We start from the raw sequence: 20,022 nt of genomic DNA on the forward strand, positions 1-20,022 counted from the left end.
GCATAATATTTAAGAACGAAAGTCAAATTTGGTTTCGTTAGTTTCTTAGGGTGTATGTACGTGTTTTGGGAAGAGCATAAATACAGTTTTAAATATGATGTCCAAGGGATTCTGACCGAGGCGGAGGGGTACAAAGAACGCAATAAATGGTGACAAATACAGCTGCACTCAAAACCTACTCTCGGATACCCCTCTCTCTATAATGCTTGGGTGAGCTCACGTTGTATCCCTCTCCCCCCTTGGTACCCGAAGATGGTTGATATTTAGTTTGTCAAGAATATTTGAGATCATGTTTTAATGCTGGAAACAGTTAGACATGTTCGTTTATAATTCATATAGAAAAACGATGAAATTTTACACAAAATATGTTAAAGATTTTGTTGTTGTTGTTTTATTAATTAAAAGTAAAGCTGCATAATTTGCCATTTGCTCTGTATTCACCTCGGGAATCAAAACCCAAAGTATTTTAAGTCTTTGAACATGTAACTAAGCAACCAAGTGGAACAATTGGACAGCCAAATTACAAAGTAACCTTGACAATAATTTTGCTGTCATTTGAAACATCAAGAACTAAACTTTAAATTCTCACATAATCCTAACAACAACAAAACATTCCAACTTTATTTTATAACAAACTAAATCAGAGTATAGACTGATGACAGTCTTTTGTTTTGATTTTATTAAACACAAAGTTGAACAATCGGTCACCTGTATTGTAGTGACCGCAGGTATTGAATCCTCATTTTTAGAATTATAAGCCCTCCAGCTTATCACTAAACAGCCGGATGGAAAAAAAAAAACGTGTCAGAATCATATATTTACAATAAAAAGTGAACTTGAGAATGTTGTTCTCTGAATTCATATTTATTAGAAAATATTCACTTTTAATACTTCAACACCGTCACTGTCATTGTTTATTATAAATCTAGATTAAAAGCTCACTTACTTCTCTGGGTTCTCTATCTCCAGTATTGTGTCAGGAAGTTGTCTGTTAAATGTTTCTGGTAAAAGGAAGACCATAATGGCTGCTATTATTGACAGAACACCATAGATTACTGAAGGTACAGCGACGTGCGTGGATTTACTCTAAAGTAGAATACAGAAGGACTTATTGTGGCTTATTCTTAAACTTATGAATAAATTAGGAACTTTAGAAACAAGTCATCTCTTAAATGTACAATTACTTTACAAAGACAATATAAGTTTAATTTATACAATTTTTGTTTTTAAAGCTATATTGTTACAAATGCATTTCTTGTCAAATAGCGAAGGAATATAAACGATCTGACAAGCTGTTAAACACTGTTATTTTAAACAACACTTCACTGTGTTTGGAACTTTTGCAATGAAATAACATGTGTTATAATTCCGGACGGATTACTTAGTTTCTATCGTGTCTAATTCATTTATATACAACGTCGCAGTAAGGTCGACTTCATAATAAATCAAAGTGTATTTCACAGTTACAAACTGGGCGAAATAATATATTTATTACTGTTATCGCTAGTCAATTACTAAGGAACGACGTATTAAGTAAAAAAAATATGAAATTTTCATTTTGAAAAATTATTAGTTATTTATGTTTTCAAAATGTTATTTTACCTGCTATTCAAAAAGTGTTTTCACAACATTTTATTTTGTGATTAAAGGTTGTGTTTTATACGTCACTAATAACACAAAAAGGTAAGAGTTTAATTCGCTGATTATTACAAAACGTCTGTCACATATTATATTACTCATCCAGTTACAATTTCACTTTCACCGAAGAAATGAAGAAGTGATTTAAACCAGGAACGTCTCTGTTACTTAGCATTGTAGAACCGAAACTAACACTGTAGGATGAATAACGAAGATTTTCCTACAAATGTCACTAAATAAAAGGAAGTAAAATTACAGGATAAACAATAGATATCTTCTTATAGTTGTTTGAATATAACAAAAAGTGACATAACAGGATAATCCATGAAGGTCGTTTTGTGGTTGTTAGTTTAGAACTAGTAAAGGAATTTTATAATAAACAGGTACTACTTGTATCAAATTTTAATAAAATTACACACAAACATATTCAAAGTGCAGTTGTGTCAATTATGTTTGATAACTGCCCGTATTTGCTGTGAACTTTTATTTCTTTTTTTCATACCAAAAGCGTGGTAAACATAGCCAGGTAGTCTCTATACATATAAAAATAAAAACCTAACGAGAGCACTTTCAAAAGGTTAGCTTATTTGTTTTGAATTTGGCGCCAAGCTACACGAGGGCTATCTGCGCTAGCCGTCATTAATTTACCAATGTAAGACAACACTAAGGTAGCTAGTCATCACCTCGCACCGCCAACTCTCAGACTACTCTTTTAACAACAAATAGTGGGACTGACCGCACATTATAACGCCCCCACGGCTAAAAGGGCGAGCATGTTTTGTGTGACGGGGATTCGAACCTACGACCTTCATATTATGTGTCGAGTGCTTTAACCACCTGAGCACGCCGGGGCCTTTCTTTTTCAGGGACAAACTGTATATAGATACGTTTATAGTCTTTTAAGTTATATCACTTAAATGTTTGTTTTGTTTAGCGAAAAGCTAAATAATTGTTTGTCTAGCGATTTTTATGCTGAGAGGATCCAACACTACATTATAGTTCTTCGAGCTCTAAAACGTAACGCTAAGTTGACTAAAATTCGACTAAATTCTATTTATCCTTTTATTTATAGTTTAATTCATTTTCTATTACATGTGTTAGTTCATTTAATCTATATTTTGGTCACTTTGTCATGTGAAAATTTTAATATATGAAAAATGTGATCGTACATAAGCCACAGGCGGTCAGTGTTTTCACATGAATATAGTTAATGTCTGGTGAGAAGCAATACATACTCTGGTATACTTTAATACATAAATGTTTCTTGAACGGCTTGTATCTCTTAAGGTTGTTATAACCCAGTTTGACTAAGAAATCTTTATCTCGGCTTGTATCTTTCAGGGTGAAACTTAATCCTGGTATACAAATGTTTATCACAACGTAAGTTTGTTCTAACTCACCAATTCACGGACAAAAGGAGCGATTGCCCCTCCTATCCTTGAACACATGATAGAAGTGCCAACCCCCACAGTACGAATAACAGTGGGGAACACTTCTCCTCCATAGAGAAACTTGATACCACCAGCAGTGGATATGAACATCTTTCCTATCATACTTAGTGAAATCTTTGTCGCCACCATATCTGTGTAAAATAAATATATACATTTAAAACACCATTAACCCAGTGACCATTAAACTACAGTAGTAAGTTAAATACAGATATGATACCTCAAAAATGTTATTTATATTAATGAATTATTGACTTTTATAAAGATATCACAGGAAGATATATTCAACAAGCCGCCACTGTCATGACTAATGTTAAACATAACAGTTACAAAAAGTCATGCCAAAATAACTATTATTATTTGTCACAAAAATAAAAAATGAGAGAGACAAAGGACACTTATCTCACGAGATACTTTTATATACAACACAGTAACCATATTTTCAATGAATATTTAGAATCATGATTTTTTTACACTTAACAAATACTGCTTCCAGTTGTTTTAGTTTGTTACACGTTACGAGTATGAAAGCATGTTAGATGTTAAAAGTAATTTCTAGTTTTTAATTAAAAAGGACGTCATATTAAAAATAAGGTAAAAGTTTAAAATGCACAATAAAACTGTATTTGGACTAAAGCCAAAATTAAAGATTCTACATATTTCGGTAGTTTTACGTTTTAAATTTGGTCTTAGGCCAAATATAGTTTTATTGTGTGTTTTGAACGTTGATTTTATTTTTGGTTTTCATATTTATTCTACAAGTTGCCGGAATTTAAAATAAAGATTTTTCACTCCTTTTACACGAACCTTCCGGAACAGCAATCACCAGAACACAGGCAATACTAGTAACCACAAAACATATTACGAAGGGTGGTTTCCGTTTCACGAACTTTATTAGTAGTGGGGCCGCTACACAAGCGGGGATTTCCACAGCAGCCGAGATAAATAAGTTGATGTACATACTGCCCCCTAGTCTAGCCGAGTCAAAGGTCAATGCGTAGTATAGAAATGATGATACAAAACTATATAGTAAAGCAAAATAAGTTTAGTAAAAAAAATCTTTGACAAGAAAACGGTTGTGGTTGTCGTAGGTTAATGTTTAATTTTCTATCAGGTACCAACATTCTTTGGATAGAGCTACACATTACCAAAATTATCTATTTTGCCAATTTACACAAACACACACCCACATACGCGGACATATTATATAATTTTTTTTACACTTCTCAAACTGTTGCACACTGCACAAGTATCAAATACGGAAGAGACAGAATATCACTGAAACCGGTTATAAATTCAAAGTCCGCAACCATTGGCTCACTGCTTTATAATCGTGGCTTTTATTCCTTAATAGTCAATAAACGAAGTTATATACCGTATTTTCCGGTTAATAAGCCGAATCGCCGAATAAGCCGAGGCCAATTTTCAGCTCTGAAAATGAGGGTTTTTGCTTATTACCGCCCAATAAGCCGAAGCCATTTTTAAGAAGTGACAAGTTTTTTCAAAATGATTTCTGAGTCTCGTTTTAGCGTCAGCATGCATGTTGTGTGTGATCATTGGCGTTCTGTAGTAAAGCAGAACGTTTCGTATTGAGACAGAGATGGAATCAATATGTCATTCGTTATTGGCTCCACTCACTGTAATTAGGTAACCAATGAAATTCCAGAAACAACGTTTCACTGTAGTCTTAACGTGCTTTGCTGATGGGACAAAATTACCGCCTATGGTAATTTTCAAAAGAAAAACATTTCCTAAGAAGAAATTTCCGAAAGGAGTGATCGGCCAATAAGCCGACCCCCAAAAATCAGGTCCAAAATTTAGGGCCAGAAATTCGGCTTATTAGGCGGAAAATACGGTAAGTATATTTATAATACAAGTGTCAAATCTTCCTGGTTATTAATACGTTCGGTTCAGTGTAAACAGAAGTCTATTGTAAATACATATCTCGAAGCTGTTACGCCCTGCCCCAGAACGATTGACAAGTCTCTTTCATATATGTCCTGGATATACTGAAGATTACTTGATTAAAAAAAAAAATTAGTTGAGAAACTTTCTTTGAAATACATGGTTATAAATTATTTAATATGGACAGTGTAGTACAGAGAGGGGGAGGAGTGGCTGTACATGTAAAGTGTGAATTACATCCTGTTGACGTTGAGAATATCAAAGATAATAGCAAGGAAATTGAATCCATTTGGGTTTTTGTTAGTGGATATCAAGGAAAAAAAAACTCTTAGTAAGAAGCTGTTACAGACCACCAGATGAAACTGATGAGATTAGTGAGAAACATTACATCTGTTAATGAAGTCATAATTATTGGTGACTTTAAGTTCAAACATATTGATTGGGAAACATTAGAGTCAAGTTGTGAGGGAGAAATGTTTCTGAAAACTGTTCAAAATGGAGTTATTCAGCAATTGGTTAATTGACACAACTAGAAATAATGCTATTTTGGATTTATTGTTAATGTCTAAAACAGAAAAGGTTAAGTGGGTGAGAACTGCAGAACACCAAGGTAAAAGTGATCATTGCTGAATTATGTTTATCTTGCTGTATTTGGAATACAGTAATAATGATATTTCGATTCCCAAATTTCAAATAAGCAAATTTTGAAGGAATACAACAGGGACTATCTGTTGTGAAGTGGGCAAGTAAATTATTTGGAGACACTGAGCTAATGTGAAAATATTTATAGACAATTTTTTTCAAAATTCAAAACAAATATATTCCCTTACTGAGAGAAAAGGGTAGTTGCAAGTGAAAAACCAAGTTGGCTCAAAAGGGGTGCAATAAATAAAATGAAAGAAAACCATCACAGAAAGCTGATCAAACAGGAAATTACATCGTTGAAAAAAATGTATGAAAAAATAATTTGGCTGAAAACATACAAATTAAGAGTAAAGGGTTTTTTAGAGCTCATTAGGGGTAAAAAAAATGTTAGGATGGGGACAGGAACCTTGAGAGATGATAAAGGAAGGCTCGAAGCTGATGATTATGAAATGGCTAGGTTGTTAAATTCTGCTTTTTCTTAGTTTTTACTAATGAAGACTTAAGCAATATTCCTTATACTGAACAATTGATAGTTGAAAAACAAAGTTGAACATGACAACTGCATAACTCCTGAGCTTGTTAAAATAAACTGGAACGTTTAAAGAATAATAAGGCTCTTGGACAAGATAATATTTTCTCAATGGTTTTAAAGGAGGTCAAGGATTGGATATGTGAACCATTTGTCACAACTGAATAGTGGACAAGTACCAACAGATTCGAAATAAGCTAATGTCTCTGCTGTCTTCAGGTTAGGTAATAGAAGTTGTTCTAGCAATTATGGGCCTATTAGTCTTACATTAGTTGTGGAAAAGGTTTTGGAAAGTTTGATAAAAGAGACTATGCAAAGTCATTTAACAAAGTTATCTCTGAGGATAATGGTGTTGATTTAGATTTTGTATCTCGATTTTTAGAAAGCATTTAATAATGTGCCACATAAAATGTTTGTAAAGAAACTTATCTTTATACATGTAGAAAATAAGTTAACTAATTGCATAGAAGCCTGGCTAGATGTAAGAAAGCAGATGGTTATTACAAGTAAAGTTCAGTCAAGCTGAATTAATTTTCAATCGAGGTACCTCAGGGCTCAGTCTTAGGACTATTGTTCATTTTTGATTTGTATTAATCACATAGATGAAGGAATGGTAAATAAATTACTTAAATTTAGTGATGATATCAAGGTTTTGGATGCTGATCCCTGTGAAAAGGATGCTGTTCCATCACAAAAGGATTTTAATCATTTAAGGAGTTGAGCAAATCAATGGCAGATGAGTTTCAATTATGATAAAGGCAAAATAATGCATGTGGGTTATTATAATTAGAATTATAAGTATTATTTGGATGGTAATAACCTTAACAGTGTCATGAAAGAAAAGTACCTTGGTATAATGGCTAATTAGTCTTTTAAGCCATCCAAGCAGTGTGCTGTTGCTAGTGGTAAGGCAAATTGGATTTTACGCTGTATCTACATAAATAGACATAAAGTATAGATTTAAGTAAAATAGAAGTGGTCTTCAGCTAAGATAATTTTATTTTTCAAATAGGGTGTTTGACCTATGGAATGGGTTGCTTTTGGATGTTGTGGAAGCAATAAATTTGAGTGAGTTTAAAAGAAAGCTGGATGTATGGATGATAAGGATGGATTTAATTTTTTAAGTGTATTTATTTAATAGTTTTAGTTTGGCATAGAGGATGGAACAGTAAGAATGATCAATAGGTCATTTGTTGTCTATACACATTATCTTATGTCATGTTAAATTAACTGAAGTTATTCAAATCCTTTCATCTTGATAAATATGTTGAACTTTACTTATATACTTTGGTTGATTTTATTTAATAATAATTTCACCTAACTAATAATGACAGTACATTTAAATACTTACTCTGGTATTGATGAAATAAAGATATGAGGAGTTTTGAAATATATAAACTCAAGTTCAATGATTTTAATCATTTCTAACTTTCAAATTATCGTTCTCATCTGGCAGTAGAAATCCATCATGTCTGGGTAAACTTGACACATTTTACATTGATGATATTTAGTAATAGTAACTTTTCAAATCTCACAAAAAAAGAAGCCTTAAGACTATCAATAGGAAAACTTGTAGTTCTTAAGAGCAAGAGTTCTTCGTTGTCGAGAAAATAAATTTACACACATGTTGACACTAAAAACAAAACAAAAACAGTTACTAGTAAATGAAATTAAAATGTTTTAAGAGCAACAAACTTGTTTAAAAACCAGGAACAGTAAGTAAGAATCAGAACAGGCTATACTTAAAGATTCTCATTCATGAAACAACGGTTGTGGTAACAAGAAATAAACTATGTATATTTTTTTAAAAAAACGACACTAATATTCTGTTTATCTATTCATTTATTGGAGTGATAAAAAGTGAGGTAATATAGAGAAGTTTCCATAGTAATGTAGTTAGCTTAACATTGCATCACGTTGAGTCTAGTGTGGTAGTAAAATGAGGTTTCTGAATGTAACCATAGTAACCAGAGAAGTTCTCCAGAATATTTCGTATACCATACCGGTTCAAGGTTTTATTTATTCGAAAAGAACAAACAACTTCAATATTACTGACTACATCGGGATTAAAATCATCAATCATGCCACAAATTACAAACGTTTCTTATCTGCGGATTAATGTTGATTTATGCCACACAAACAATATTGTCATAAATATAAAATTAATATTTAAAACTTTACATTATTAATAGCAACAACTTTCAATGTTATGTTTGACAATGTATCACTAATACATCTACAAAAATATGCTCACGTGTTACATCAACGCACGTATTGTCGAATAATACTCACAAAACAAACATTATTTCTGTTGTTATACGTCGCAGCCGTGGAGTCCTGAACAAGTCCAGTGAAGTTAACGTTGATTTTGTTTTCTTTTCCTAAAGTTTGATGAAAACAGAAATAACAAGTAGTAATTATTTACTTTAATTTCAGTGGTTTGAAGATTTGACCGTGAAAAATAATTGAGCGAAAGATGAAAGATTATTTCTAAGTATTCATTGAAAAGAATCGCTTAGTTTATGTCAAAATATTTAATTTTTATAGCAGAAGGGAACTTGCCACCTGGTGGTGGTTGAGAAGTTGTATATTATACAGACAAATAGAAGGTACAGAATATGTAATTAGAGCCTGAACAAAGTTTAACGCTTCTTCTCCAAAGAAACGTCTTCCTTTGGTTAAGCCAAGATAGCAATGGAACAAGCTGATAGTAAGAGATTGAGTGAGATTTCCATAAGTGAGATTATTTTAAACTTTTGTCTTTAAGATTACTTTCATTAGTGGTTTCAAATGTCTGATACCTATATCTTTGTTTAGCATTTTTCAAATATATATATATATATATATATTATATGCAATTTTTTTTTTAGAATATTTCACAACTTCAGCTAAATATACGATTTTAAGACCAACATAGAACTCGTATGATTTAACAAGAATTATTTATACATTTAAAATAAAGATAAAGCAAGTCCCTTGACTGATGTATTAATGCAACACAATTATTACAAGTTTTGCTTTTATGACTCTTAGTTAGATCTGTATATCGAATTATTTATATTATTTACTGAAATTAACTTTTATGTCGGTAACTTGCTTTGATCAGAACATACTTATGTTAATGGATATGTATTTTACAATATACTACTTCAATAATGTTGTTCTTTCGGTTAGGCTTACCTGCTGTTCTCGCCAAGTAAAGATAAATCACCTTCAATGAAATGAGCGTTTTTTTTTAATCTTTTGATGGATGCTTTATTTCTGTTTTACAACAAAGACGCATTAGACTCTCTGCTGTGTCCAACACAGAATGTCGAGTCCCGGGCCAAGTTCATACTGAGATGAAACAAGGTTTTCAGAGACATTATTCAACTTTAGAAGAATATCTCCATGAAATAACTATTCTGATTAGACAAAATTCAAGTGACAGACATCTTTTTTAATGCTTCTGATATTTAAAGACTCAAAGTGCACGTTTTGCTACGCAGGTTTCATTTTCTAAAGTTTATCATTATCTTTTATTGGTTTGTTTGTTTTGAATTTCTCGCAAATCTACAGGAGAGCTATACGCGCTAGCCGTCCTTAATTTACCAGTGTAAGAATAAAAGGAAGGCAGCTGGTCGTAACCACTCACCGCCAACTTAGGCTACTGTCTTACCATTGAAGAGTGGGATTGACCTGCGCTTTATTACGCCTCCACAGTTTAAAGGGCGAGCATGTTTGGTGTGACAGGGATTCGACGGCCAAAACTGTCTGGACATGAAATATATCTTTTATCGTTATCGAGTATGAGATAAAAATGTCTCTCGAAGAATTTATCCTAACTTTTGAAACGTGTAACTACATTTCAGGAGAAAGTAGTTGAATCGAGCGAATGAAGTTATAATACTGTGTTGCATTATTTTAATTAATATATTAATATTAGTGGTTAAAGTGTGTTTTTCTTATAGCAAAGCCACATCAAACTATCTGCTGCGTCTACCAAGGGGAATCGAACCCTTCATTTTAGTGTTGTAAATACTAGCAGGCGAGTATTAATTAAATAAATAACTGCTATCATACGCCACTGTTTGACTCTTTTTTAATTTTTATATAGGCTTATTTAGTTTGCTACTATCATGAAATTAAATTATAGAAGTAATTTAAAGAAAATTAATAAAATGTTCCAAAAAATGTTATTATAAATTATTTTATAGTTACGGTTTAAGTTATTCTATCTCTGTCTGATGGCTCAACAGCAATCTTCATATATTATAACGCTAAAATCCAGGGTTTAATCCTTACAGTTTGTACAGAACAGTATTGATAATCCACTAACCAGTTTTGCACCTAAAGTGATAAGACAAGAGATGCGTGCACAAACTTCAGCAAACAGCTCCCCCTCCCACAGTAATCATATGCATACAAACTTCGCCATTTTGATGAGTGTAATACCATTTCTTTCTCTGCATGTGATGTACGTGCTTGTACTCGTAAGTTGTATACAAATATATAGTGTGTGTGTTTGCTTAACCCTCGATATCAGTAAAAGTGATATTCCTACGCACGCCTTTGGTAAATATGAAAGAAATATTTGTTTAGAATTGTTCTTCAAGTCTTTCATTATATAAATTAATTACCAGTTCAATCTTTGTTTCCAATGTCTTCATCGTGTGATCCAGGTTTGAAACACTTAGTTTATTGACATTAAGAAACTTCCTGATGGTATTCTCTGCATCTGTATACCGCTTCCTGGTAAGAAGCCATCTTGGAGATTCGGGCAGGAACCTAAAATATTAAAATACACCTATGGTTAAAGATTTTATTGAATATATTAGTACTATATCTACAATAGTATTATCACACGTGTAGTAATACTATTTATACAATAATACTATCACATAAGTATTAATACTCTTTATACAACAATACTGTCACGCATTTATTAATACTATTTTACAATACTATTATCACACGTGTAGTAACACTATTAATACAATAATATTACCACACATACGACATTAGGTTGAATAAAAATAAAGATGGCAGCTGTTACATATTCCAGAAAAAACCATAAAAACGTAATTATAAACCAGTTTTGTAACACTTAACACTAATTCGGTTAGAACAAGACCTGAGCTACAAACACACAGCAATGCTGCTAAAAACTTATATATTGTTAATTAAGTATTAACATTGTACAAATGTATCATTTGATGTAAAAATACATAACTGGGTTAACATATAATACTGGACTCACTTTCCATTATGAAGGTTAAGACATACAATAATTAATGGTGATCGTAAAAATATCTTGTTTAATTAGTTCTGTACATACGACAAAATAAGGTGGTTTCCTTACTTATTAAATTCAACAATATACATATTAGTTAAGCCTAACATATTTGTACCGGTACATTGTACATTATTATTAATTTATACCTATAAATCAAAGCTGTTCTCTTACCATTGTGAATGTTTAATTTAAAACAAACTAGGTATGATAATATTCTAATTAGATAATTATAAATGTATTTACATTTATAGAATTTGATTACACAGCTCGTTAAAACATTCATACAGAACTTTTACACCAGAAAGCATTAACTACTTTTTATTGGAGGGCAGATCGATATTATAAAAAAAACCACCCAACAATACTGTAGTTTGCTTTATTCTTTTAAATACTATTCAACTTTTTGTCCTGTTTCTATAATAATATTATCATCATTAATTATCGTTATTATTGGTTATTATTATTATGTAAATTTTGACATAATGTTTCAAAAGATTAGAAAATATTAACTACTGGTAAAAAGTATAAAGATCTATGGAACAATTACAGTATACTTCAAAATGTTATCGGGTTATATATAACTAATATACCTTATACATATAGTACTGTTCATGTAATATAACAACATGAATGAAGATTAGGCCTGCATGTGTAATTGTTTTTACGTTCAATTTTTGGACACTCGATCATTCCGAATATCGGTCTGTAAACAGTTTATGAGTTTTGGTGACGTTGTAGTGAATCATTAAAGTAATCGAAATATTTTGCTATAACAATAAATGGTATAAAGCTCTAAACCTATAGTTTAGTATTTTATTAATGCTACAAATACTTCTAAAGTAATCAAACTGTGGTACAATTATAAAAATTATGTTAAGTTTGCTTGTTTTAATGAAAACTACATCTGGCTATCTACTGCGTTTACCGCAGAGAGAGAAATCCTAGATCTTAGCGCTGACCTCCTGCATGTGGGAAGTTAAGAGTTTTTGATTTACGAGATAACAAAACATATTCCCCAACTCACCACCAGGCGATCAACATCGGTAACCAGCTGCATGCAGTTACAGCTTCAAAATACTGCCAGTCTCTGATTAGCCAAGCTAGTCCGGGAAGAATGATTAATCCTATAATCCAACCGCACGAAAATGAAACTGATACCCAAGCTCTATACTCTGGGCTAATCGTTTCCATTACTACAGAAACAAACCAGAAAAATCCTAGATTACAAAGTGATCTGAATCTGTTTTACGTCATCATACAACTTGGGGGAAGTACATTCGAATAGTTATTATTTGAAATAATGCTGGCTTTCTTAATATATATTACCACATAAAATAAACAAAAGAAAAATAGAAATTTCATAAGATAAGTTTTATACATTAAAACTATTACCATTAAAATGACAATACTAAATGAATTTTGAAGACACTTAATTCACAATAGAAGACACTAAATTTTGGGAGGAATGAATATTGCTTACTATAATAACATCATACGGAGATGAACAAGAACAAACTTTCTGTTACTACTTACAAAGACAAACACCTGCATTCTGTATGCCAGCCACCCCCATCGCTGAACAAAATCGGGCGATGTAAAAAAACGACAAGTTCGGAACAGCTGCGCCTGCGTAGTTTGAAACAATAATCAGACAAAGGGAACCCAGCAACACAGGACGTCGTCCAAACCTAAGTGATAAATAGTGTAAATTAACAAAAAGAAAAGTCCATAACTTCATAAATAATTAAAAAAAGTTATGAGAAAGTCGAGATCCAAAAGTGTGCGTGATCAAAGCTAAAGCAACGTGTTTAAGAATATATTGCCTAATAATTTGTTTTCATACAAATATTGAATTATTCTGGAGCTCACCACATCTTCACGTAAAGTTCACGTCACCAAGTTAATTTGTGTTGTGAATGTGAAAGATGAGATAGAAAGTTGATTAAAATTGGATTAATACGTTTGCAAATTGATCTTCTAATAATTTCGGAGCAACTACTATAGAGGTTATTGTTTTCTTAATGCAATGTTAAATGCTTTTTGTCTACAACGAGGTTTCGAACCCGAATTTTAGAATTTTAAGTCCGTAAACTTACAGCTGATCCACTTAAGGAAGCTTCAAATAGAAGCTAAACTTATTATCTTAAAACGATTTTGGAGATTCAACATGTCGTTATAGTCTATATCACCATGCCCGGTCATGTTCTACCTGACAACCGTGCATCATGACAATAGCCCTTTAACGAAGTTCATGTTACAAAAGACTCTTTCCTATGGATGTTATGCCAACACACTCTACTCCTCCTGAGTACTTTACTTAAATAATCTGGGGTACGAGAATAAGTATAGCTAGTAAATTGATTTGTGTGTTTGTGTATGAACTAACAGGAATATCCGTTTCATTTTCATATACTTGAGATATGCGTCAGTTCAACGAAAGTTATGAAGAACCCATAACCTTTCAGCATCATTTCCAGGCGGAAATCTCCGTTGGTCCCTAAATTATATTTTATACTGTTGCCTGGAGTTTGAATTGTTGCGGGTCTTGTTTGAAAGATGTTTGTTAGATATGAAAGATGCCTCCATTTGAAAACTACACGAGGACTATCTTCGCTAGCCGTCTTAATTTAGCAGTATAAGACTAGAAGAAAGGCAACTAGTCATTACCACCCACTGCAAACTCTTGGGCTACTATTGTACCAATGGATAATGGGATTGACCGCACATTATAACGTCCCCATGGCTGTAAGGGTACGTTTTAGTGTGACGGAGATTCGAATCCGCGATCTTCGGATTACAAGTCCAGCGTCCTAACCACCTGGCCATACTGGGCCTTGTCAGGATGTGAGGCCATTCTCAAATTTAAAAGTGTGAGCTCATTTGTTATTTGAAATAGCTCATTGTAAACGTACAAGAGAACAAGCTGAGGGTTAGAATTACACAAGTCACGTTTTGTAATAATAAAACAAGAACAGTAATGATAATGACTTTAGATTATTATTTCCAATATTTGATGTTATTCTATCCTATTAAAATGTTTTAATTAAAGAGAAGTTTGCTTTATAAAAAAGGTAAATCGTGCTCTAAAATACTTACTTGTCTCCAAGATGACCAGATATAAATACTCCAAACAACATTCCCAACATAAACACCGTTTGGTTCATGGACACGAGCCATTCACGATCGCAGAATAAGTCCCACTGAAAGATATAGAACTTTAGACCTAAATGGGAATTCGGGAAGGGGTGAAAATATTTCGGAAAATTTCCACCATGAAAAATTAATTAGTTAATGTTGGTAAATGATACGTAAATAAACGTTTAAATACATGTTGGCTGAATTCACACAAAGAAAATTAAACTTCGTATGTGTCTACAAGAGGTTTTTTTTCTCATATTTGTATTTATATATTTTTTACGTGACAAACTCAGAATGACAACATCGCTTCTGATGAGTATATTTGTATAAGTATGGAAGTAAGGGGAAACTAGATAAAGTTTTGCTTCCCTGTCAACAGTTTAACTTCTCATTGCTGTCAGGGCGCCATAGTAACAACTGCACAACGATGTTTGTAACTTTGAACTTTGTTCACTAATAAGTTTGAAATAAATTATAAAATAAACCATACTAAGATAATTTTAAAAAAGTTAATATATTTTGTATATCAAGGATGGACATAAGTATTTGCTTGTATGCCTTTGGTTCCAGGTTTATTCAAACATATTCTACAAACTTCAAGTTACTCTAATATACAATTTGTCGAAAACTCAGATTCATAGACGCAATTTCTCTTTAAAATAATCGTCGTTAAAAATCTATTAGGCCGAACGTATTGTTAAGATTTATTTACATCTATAAGGCTCTTAAGCTTAAAGTCAGTATAACTTTTCTTTAATTATTATAATATTTATACTTTATCACACATTAAGGTTTTTGAAATGTTATTTTGAAAACAATAAAAAATTTTTTTAGAGAATCTGCCTTGTTTTTGACTTATGAATCTGTTCAATTGATTATTCGTGTTGTCCTTGATTATTAAAATTAAAACCTGTCTCATATATAATAAAACAAAGGAATTTAACATTAAAAAAATTGAACACATTTTGAAACTTTGTACTCAGTTGTACATGGCATAAATATGGGCTGGCTATATATAAATATGGGATTTACCTTATGGGCTGGCTATTAGTTGGGATTTGTTACAGATCACCAAATAAAACTGAATAAAGTAATGAGAAACTGTGGAATCGGATGTTAATGATATTCTGATTATGGGAAATTTTAATTTCATGCTTATAAACTGGGAAATCATGGGGATAAAGAGCTCAGTGTCGTTTTCTACAACAATTTTTTAGGGAACCCAATAAGATCAATTGTATTTTACATTTATTGCCAACCAAAAATATATGGACTTGACATAAAAGTAAGCCACACTTTTAGAACTGTGTTATAGTCAGGTAAACGTATAACAGGAGTTTCGACAAGATATGTCACTAAATGATAGTGATATATATATTCTGGTTGAGTTTTAGTGAGGGAATGAATGGTTGAAAACAATTGTAATACAATGTGAGAACAATCGTTATTAATTCAAAAGACAAAGACACGTGGTACTTTGCTTACGATGGACTGTTGTCTCTTCACAAAGTCAAGATATTGTCAAACCTTCATGATACTAGGAATTACACTTACTAAATGAAATAATTCTGGTTAAAATGCTTCCATATGACTTGTTATTCTTATACCATACTGATACGATTGTGATAATCATATCATATCTGTACAATCTTGGAAAGACTTATCCTTAACATCTTTAACGAAGTCACTACAAAAAATGTTCTCCATGATCTCCTATTTGGGAAATGACATGGGAACAAAGGTAAATTTAAACAAGATAGGTGTAACGAATTTAGTTACACGCATTGTCTAGTCTTGTAAAACACAACAAAATATTTATACAAGGTCTAGAGGACTAGATTAGACACTTTCTTGTGTAGGACTAAAAGGACGAGTGAAAGCTTCAAAACTAGTTTTCCTGGATTAGAAGTAATAATTTTACATATATATTTTTCTCTACAAGTGGGTTTTCTCGTCATCACTGATTAATAATTTGTTTCATAATGTGGTTTGGTTTCAGGTTCATGTAGCTAACAAACATGCATGGTATTGTGTATTTTACACTAAGATTGTTTGTAGTTACGAATTAAGTTACACTCAGGACTATCTGTGTTCTTCTCACCATGGATACAGAAACCTGGTTAAAACTGATCTTATAACACCTGTTAAAACACCCACGTTTGGTTTCCATGCACTTGGTTGGTATAGCGGAAATAATGTGTTTTGTGATTTCGTGCGTAACCATAAACAAAGCTATACGAAATGGTATGACAAAAATGCAGTATCACGTACAACGGTTAGGAGAGCAGAAAACAGCAAATAAAGCAAAAGTCTTGTTTTTAGAGAAACATTCAGTATCGCTTACTCATCTTTCCTTTGAAAACACCAAATGTCAAAAATATAATTTGTTGAAAGTGAATTTTGAAATAAATTAGACAGATGATTTACAGTTTTACGTAGTTTCTTATAAACTTCTTGTCGGTTTATAATCGATATGATGGCAATGAACCAAAATGGTCACGTAACACTGTAAATGACAGACAAACGTGTTGGAACTACAGAGCGTTCGGAAAGTCACTGTGCACTTACATATTTATTAACAGACAAAACTACACAGTACCTTTTCAAACACCCTGTAGTTTCTCTGATCTCAAAACGTCTGGCAGTTTCTTCCATTAACTGTTTCAAATGGAGCTGGAGGACAAAAATTGTTGACTACTTTCAGTTAAATATTGATTCACAATCACACAAAAGCCTTCTTCAAATTAATAATTTTGTTTCCGAACTATTAATATCAATAATGTTTCTTATTTCACATATAGAAAGGTAACTCAGTTTACCTCGTAAGTTATAGTCTGGAGACAGCTTTATAGCTTTACTGTATAAAAGTGGGTCAAATTGTATTTCAACTATCAGGTTTAACGTATTATTTTTACACGACTGACGACTGAAAGTAATTACACTGAAAACTTATGAAATGACTTATTTACAGTTTACAGCTTACCTGAGTTATTATTGTGTTGTCTCTAGAGCTGTAATCCCATTTTGTACATGGAACTGTGACATTCTGATCAATAATTACATCCCATGAATCATTTAACTGTACTAACGTATAGCTGTAACTCTGACACCGGCTGAATTCTTGCTTATTAGTGTCAAACGGTATGGAGACATTCTTCCATCTGGTGACTGTCCAGTTCTCTAGTTGGTGTGGTTTGGCACACCAGTGGTCAGTATCGGGAGCCAAAAATGGTATGGCCAAAATTTCCCAAGCAGTCGGCATTCCGCGGTATATAAGTAAGATTATTATGTAACACTGAAGTCGTCCTAAGTTACCTATGACGTCAGTGATTTCCATGTTTTATTTTCGTTGTTGTTTTTTGACAAGTTTCTTCCTGCTACAAACACACTATACGCTTTCAGGTTTTACTGGACACAGTTGGTTAAATAAGACACAACTCGACGGTGAGTTTCGTAGTTGTATTGGATCTTTAAAAAAAAATCTGAAAACCTCAATAGGGTAAATCGAGAAGTACTTGAAAAATGCATATTTAATAAAACAAACAAAAAATTTAAACTAGAGTAACAAAATCATTGACCCGATAATCACTTAATTCTTTATTTCTCAGATACAAAATCTGAGAAAAAGTGTTTCTACTTTGATAAAACTATTCGTACTTTATAAATAAATCTACAGAATGATCTGAAGTGAGTTGGCCAGGTGGTTAAGGCACTCACTCGACTCGTAATCTGGTGATTGCGGATTAGAATTCTCGTCACACCAAACATGCTTACTCTTTTAACCGTGGGAGCGTTATAACGATGAGGTCAATCCCACTATTCGTTGACAAAAGAGTAACCCTAAACTTGGAGGTTGGTGGTGATGACTAGCTGCCTTCCCTCTAGTCTTACACAGCTAAATTAGGGAGGGCTAGCGCAGATAGCCCTCATGTAGCTTTGCGCAAAATTCCAAAACCAACAGAAGTAAGTTCTGTGTAATCCGGACGCTTTGAGGAAACGATCGCGTTAGTTTCGCTGATGTGTGTAAAACTGTAAAATGAAGAATTTTACGATGTTAGAAATGAATAAAAAATATTAAAATATTTTTCTAACTGAAAAGAGTATAAATGTTTTATAAACGTAATATTTTATTTGTTGTGACGTTTTACTGGTAGTCAATTAAATGAGTAATTGTAATTTGGTACTATTATTTTTGAAACGAAGAACAACTTTTGTTCGGAACGGCCAGGAAAAGTGTCCCCCCTTTACAATGTTAAGGTATAGATTGTCAATTACTTATTGGAAAAAATCCAGAAAGCATGAAACGACAAACTGTCACTCATCTAACTCATTCCAAGCAAACATTGGGTTTTCTCACACACACCCTGTATGTCAAGCACTCAGCCACATTCGCCCTAGCTTAAAACTGCAACCATCACGTGGTCGTATTATTAAACTGGATTTACTAATGTGAATCTCCCATTAGCTTAAGTGTAAGTCACCCCCAGTGGTTCATCGGCAAGACAGATGGCTCGTACAGTTTAATACTAAGTTCTGATGTCCACGAGGGGGCACCCCACAGATAGCCTATTATGGAGCTTTGTCCTTCAAGCAAACAAGGAAAAACTAACATTCAATATAATTTTTGTTAAGCCTTCAGTACGTGAGTTATCATTAATTTTATATAAATTATTTCCCGATTTATTTTGCATAACATTTTATTTCAACACCACAATTTTTTTTTCAGTTACTTGTTTTAAAACTTACCTCATAGGACTATCTGTCCCTAATCATAAACTGACAGATTAGAAGGAAGTCAGTGTCAACAACACCCTCTTATACTACTCTTGTTTGGCCTAATTGTGAGGTTTGGATGTTATTACAGCGAACTTTTCAGCACATGGAGTAAAGTTCAAATAAAAACTTATAACTTGTTAACAAAGTCACTTATTACTATTATTTTGTATCAAAACCCTCAAGAAAAATTCCTCTAGTGGGACAGCGGTAAGTTTATTTTCTTATAACTCTGAAATCTAGGATTCGCTTTCCCGTGGCATCAGATATTCTCGCCCTTTCAGCCGTGGGGGCGTTCCCATGTAACGATCAATCCCACTAATCGTTGGTTAAAGAGCATCCCAAAAGTTTGCGGTGGGCGGTGATGAGTAGCTGCCTTCCCTCTGGTCTTACACTGCTAAATTAGAGACGGCTAGCTAAGATAGCTCTTGTGTAGCTTTGTGCGAAATTCAAAAACAAACCATCCAACACAGCAGATAGCCCAATTTGGCTTTGCTCTAAATAACCAAATGCTCCAAATATATTATACAGTTCTTTCTGGTAGTAGTAGCTCCTTACTATAAACTGCAGGGATCACAGCTAGTTAACAGCGCCCACTGACAGCTATTGAAGTTGGAATGTAGGATATACCAATAACACGTTCAATAGATAAAATTCTGTAAGTCGCTTTG

At 32.8% G+C, this 20,022-nt stretch overlaps 1 protein-coding gene across 8 annotated transcripts in view; it reads right to left on the bottom strand.

Annotated features, from left to right (window-relative positions):
* LOC143252277 (solute carrier family 22 member 13-like) overlaps positions 1-20,022 on the bottom strand; it is a 43,140-nt gene that overhangs the window by 21,602 nt on the left and 1,516 nt on the right. For 5 of the 8 annotated variants that reach the window (XM_076504164.1, XM_076504166.1, XM_076504161.1 and 2 more), the window contains exons 2-10: positions 17,562-18,060; positions 14,537-14,640; positions 12,974-13,128; positions 12,465-12,633; positions 10,785-10,932; positions 8,458-8,546; positions 3,894-4,108; positions 3,039-3,220; positions 947-1,086 (exon numbers count right to left, since the gene is read on the bottom strand). In XM_076504164.1, coding sequence (XP_076360279.1) covers positions 947-1,086; positions 3,039-3,220; positions 3,894-4,108; positions 8,458-8,546; positions 10,785-10,932; positions 12,465-12,633; positions 12,974-13,128; positions 14,537-14,640; positions 17,562-17,915 — 1,556 coding nt within the window. In that variant the 5' untranslated portion in view covers positions 17,916-18,060. The remainder of the gene's footprint in view (positions 1-946; positions 1,087-3,038; positions 3,221-3,893; positions 4,109-8,457; positions 8,547-10,784; positions 10,933-12,464; positions 12,634-12,973; positions 13,129-14,536; positions 14,641-17,561; positions 18,061-20,022) is intronic. The other 3 variants (XM_076504163.1, XM_076504160.1, XM_076504167.1) reach the window with 2 other exon arrangements.

Source organism: Tachypleus tridentatus, chromosome 6 (assembly GCF_004210375.1).
Source record: "Tachypleus tridentatus isolate NWPU-2018 chromosome 6, ASM421037v1, whole genome shotgun sequence".
In the NCBI taxonomy this organism is placed as follows: domain Eukaryota; kingdom Metazoa; phylum Arthropoda; class Merostomata; order Xiphosura; family Limulidae; genus Tachypleus; species Tachypleus tridentatus.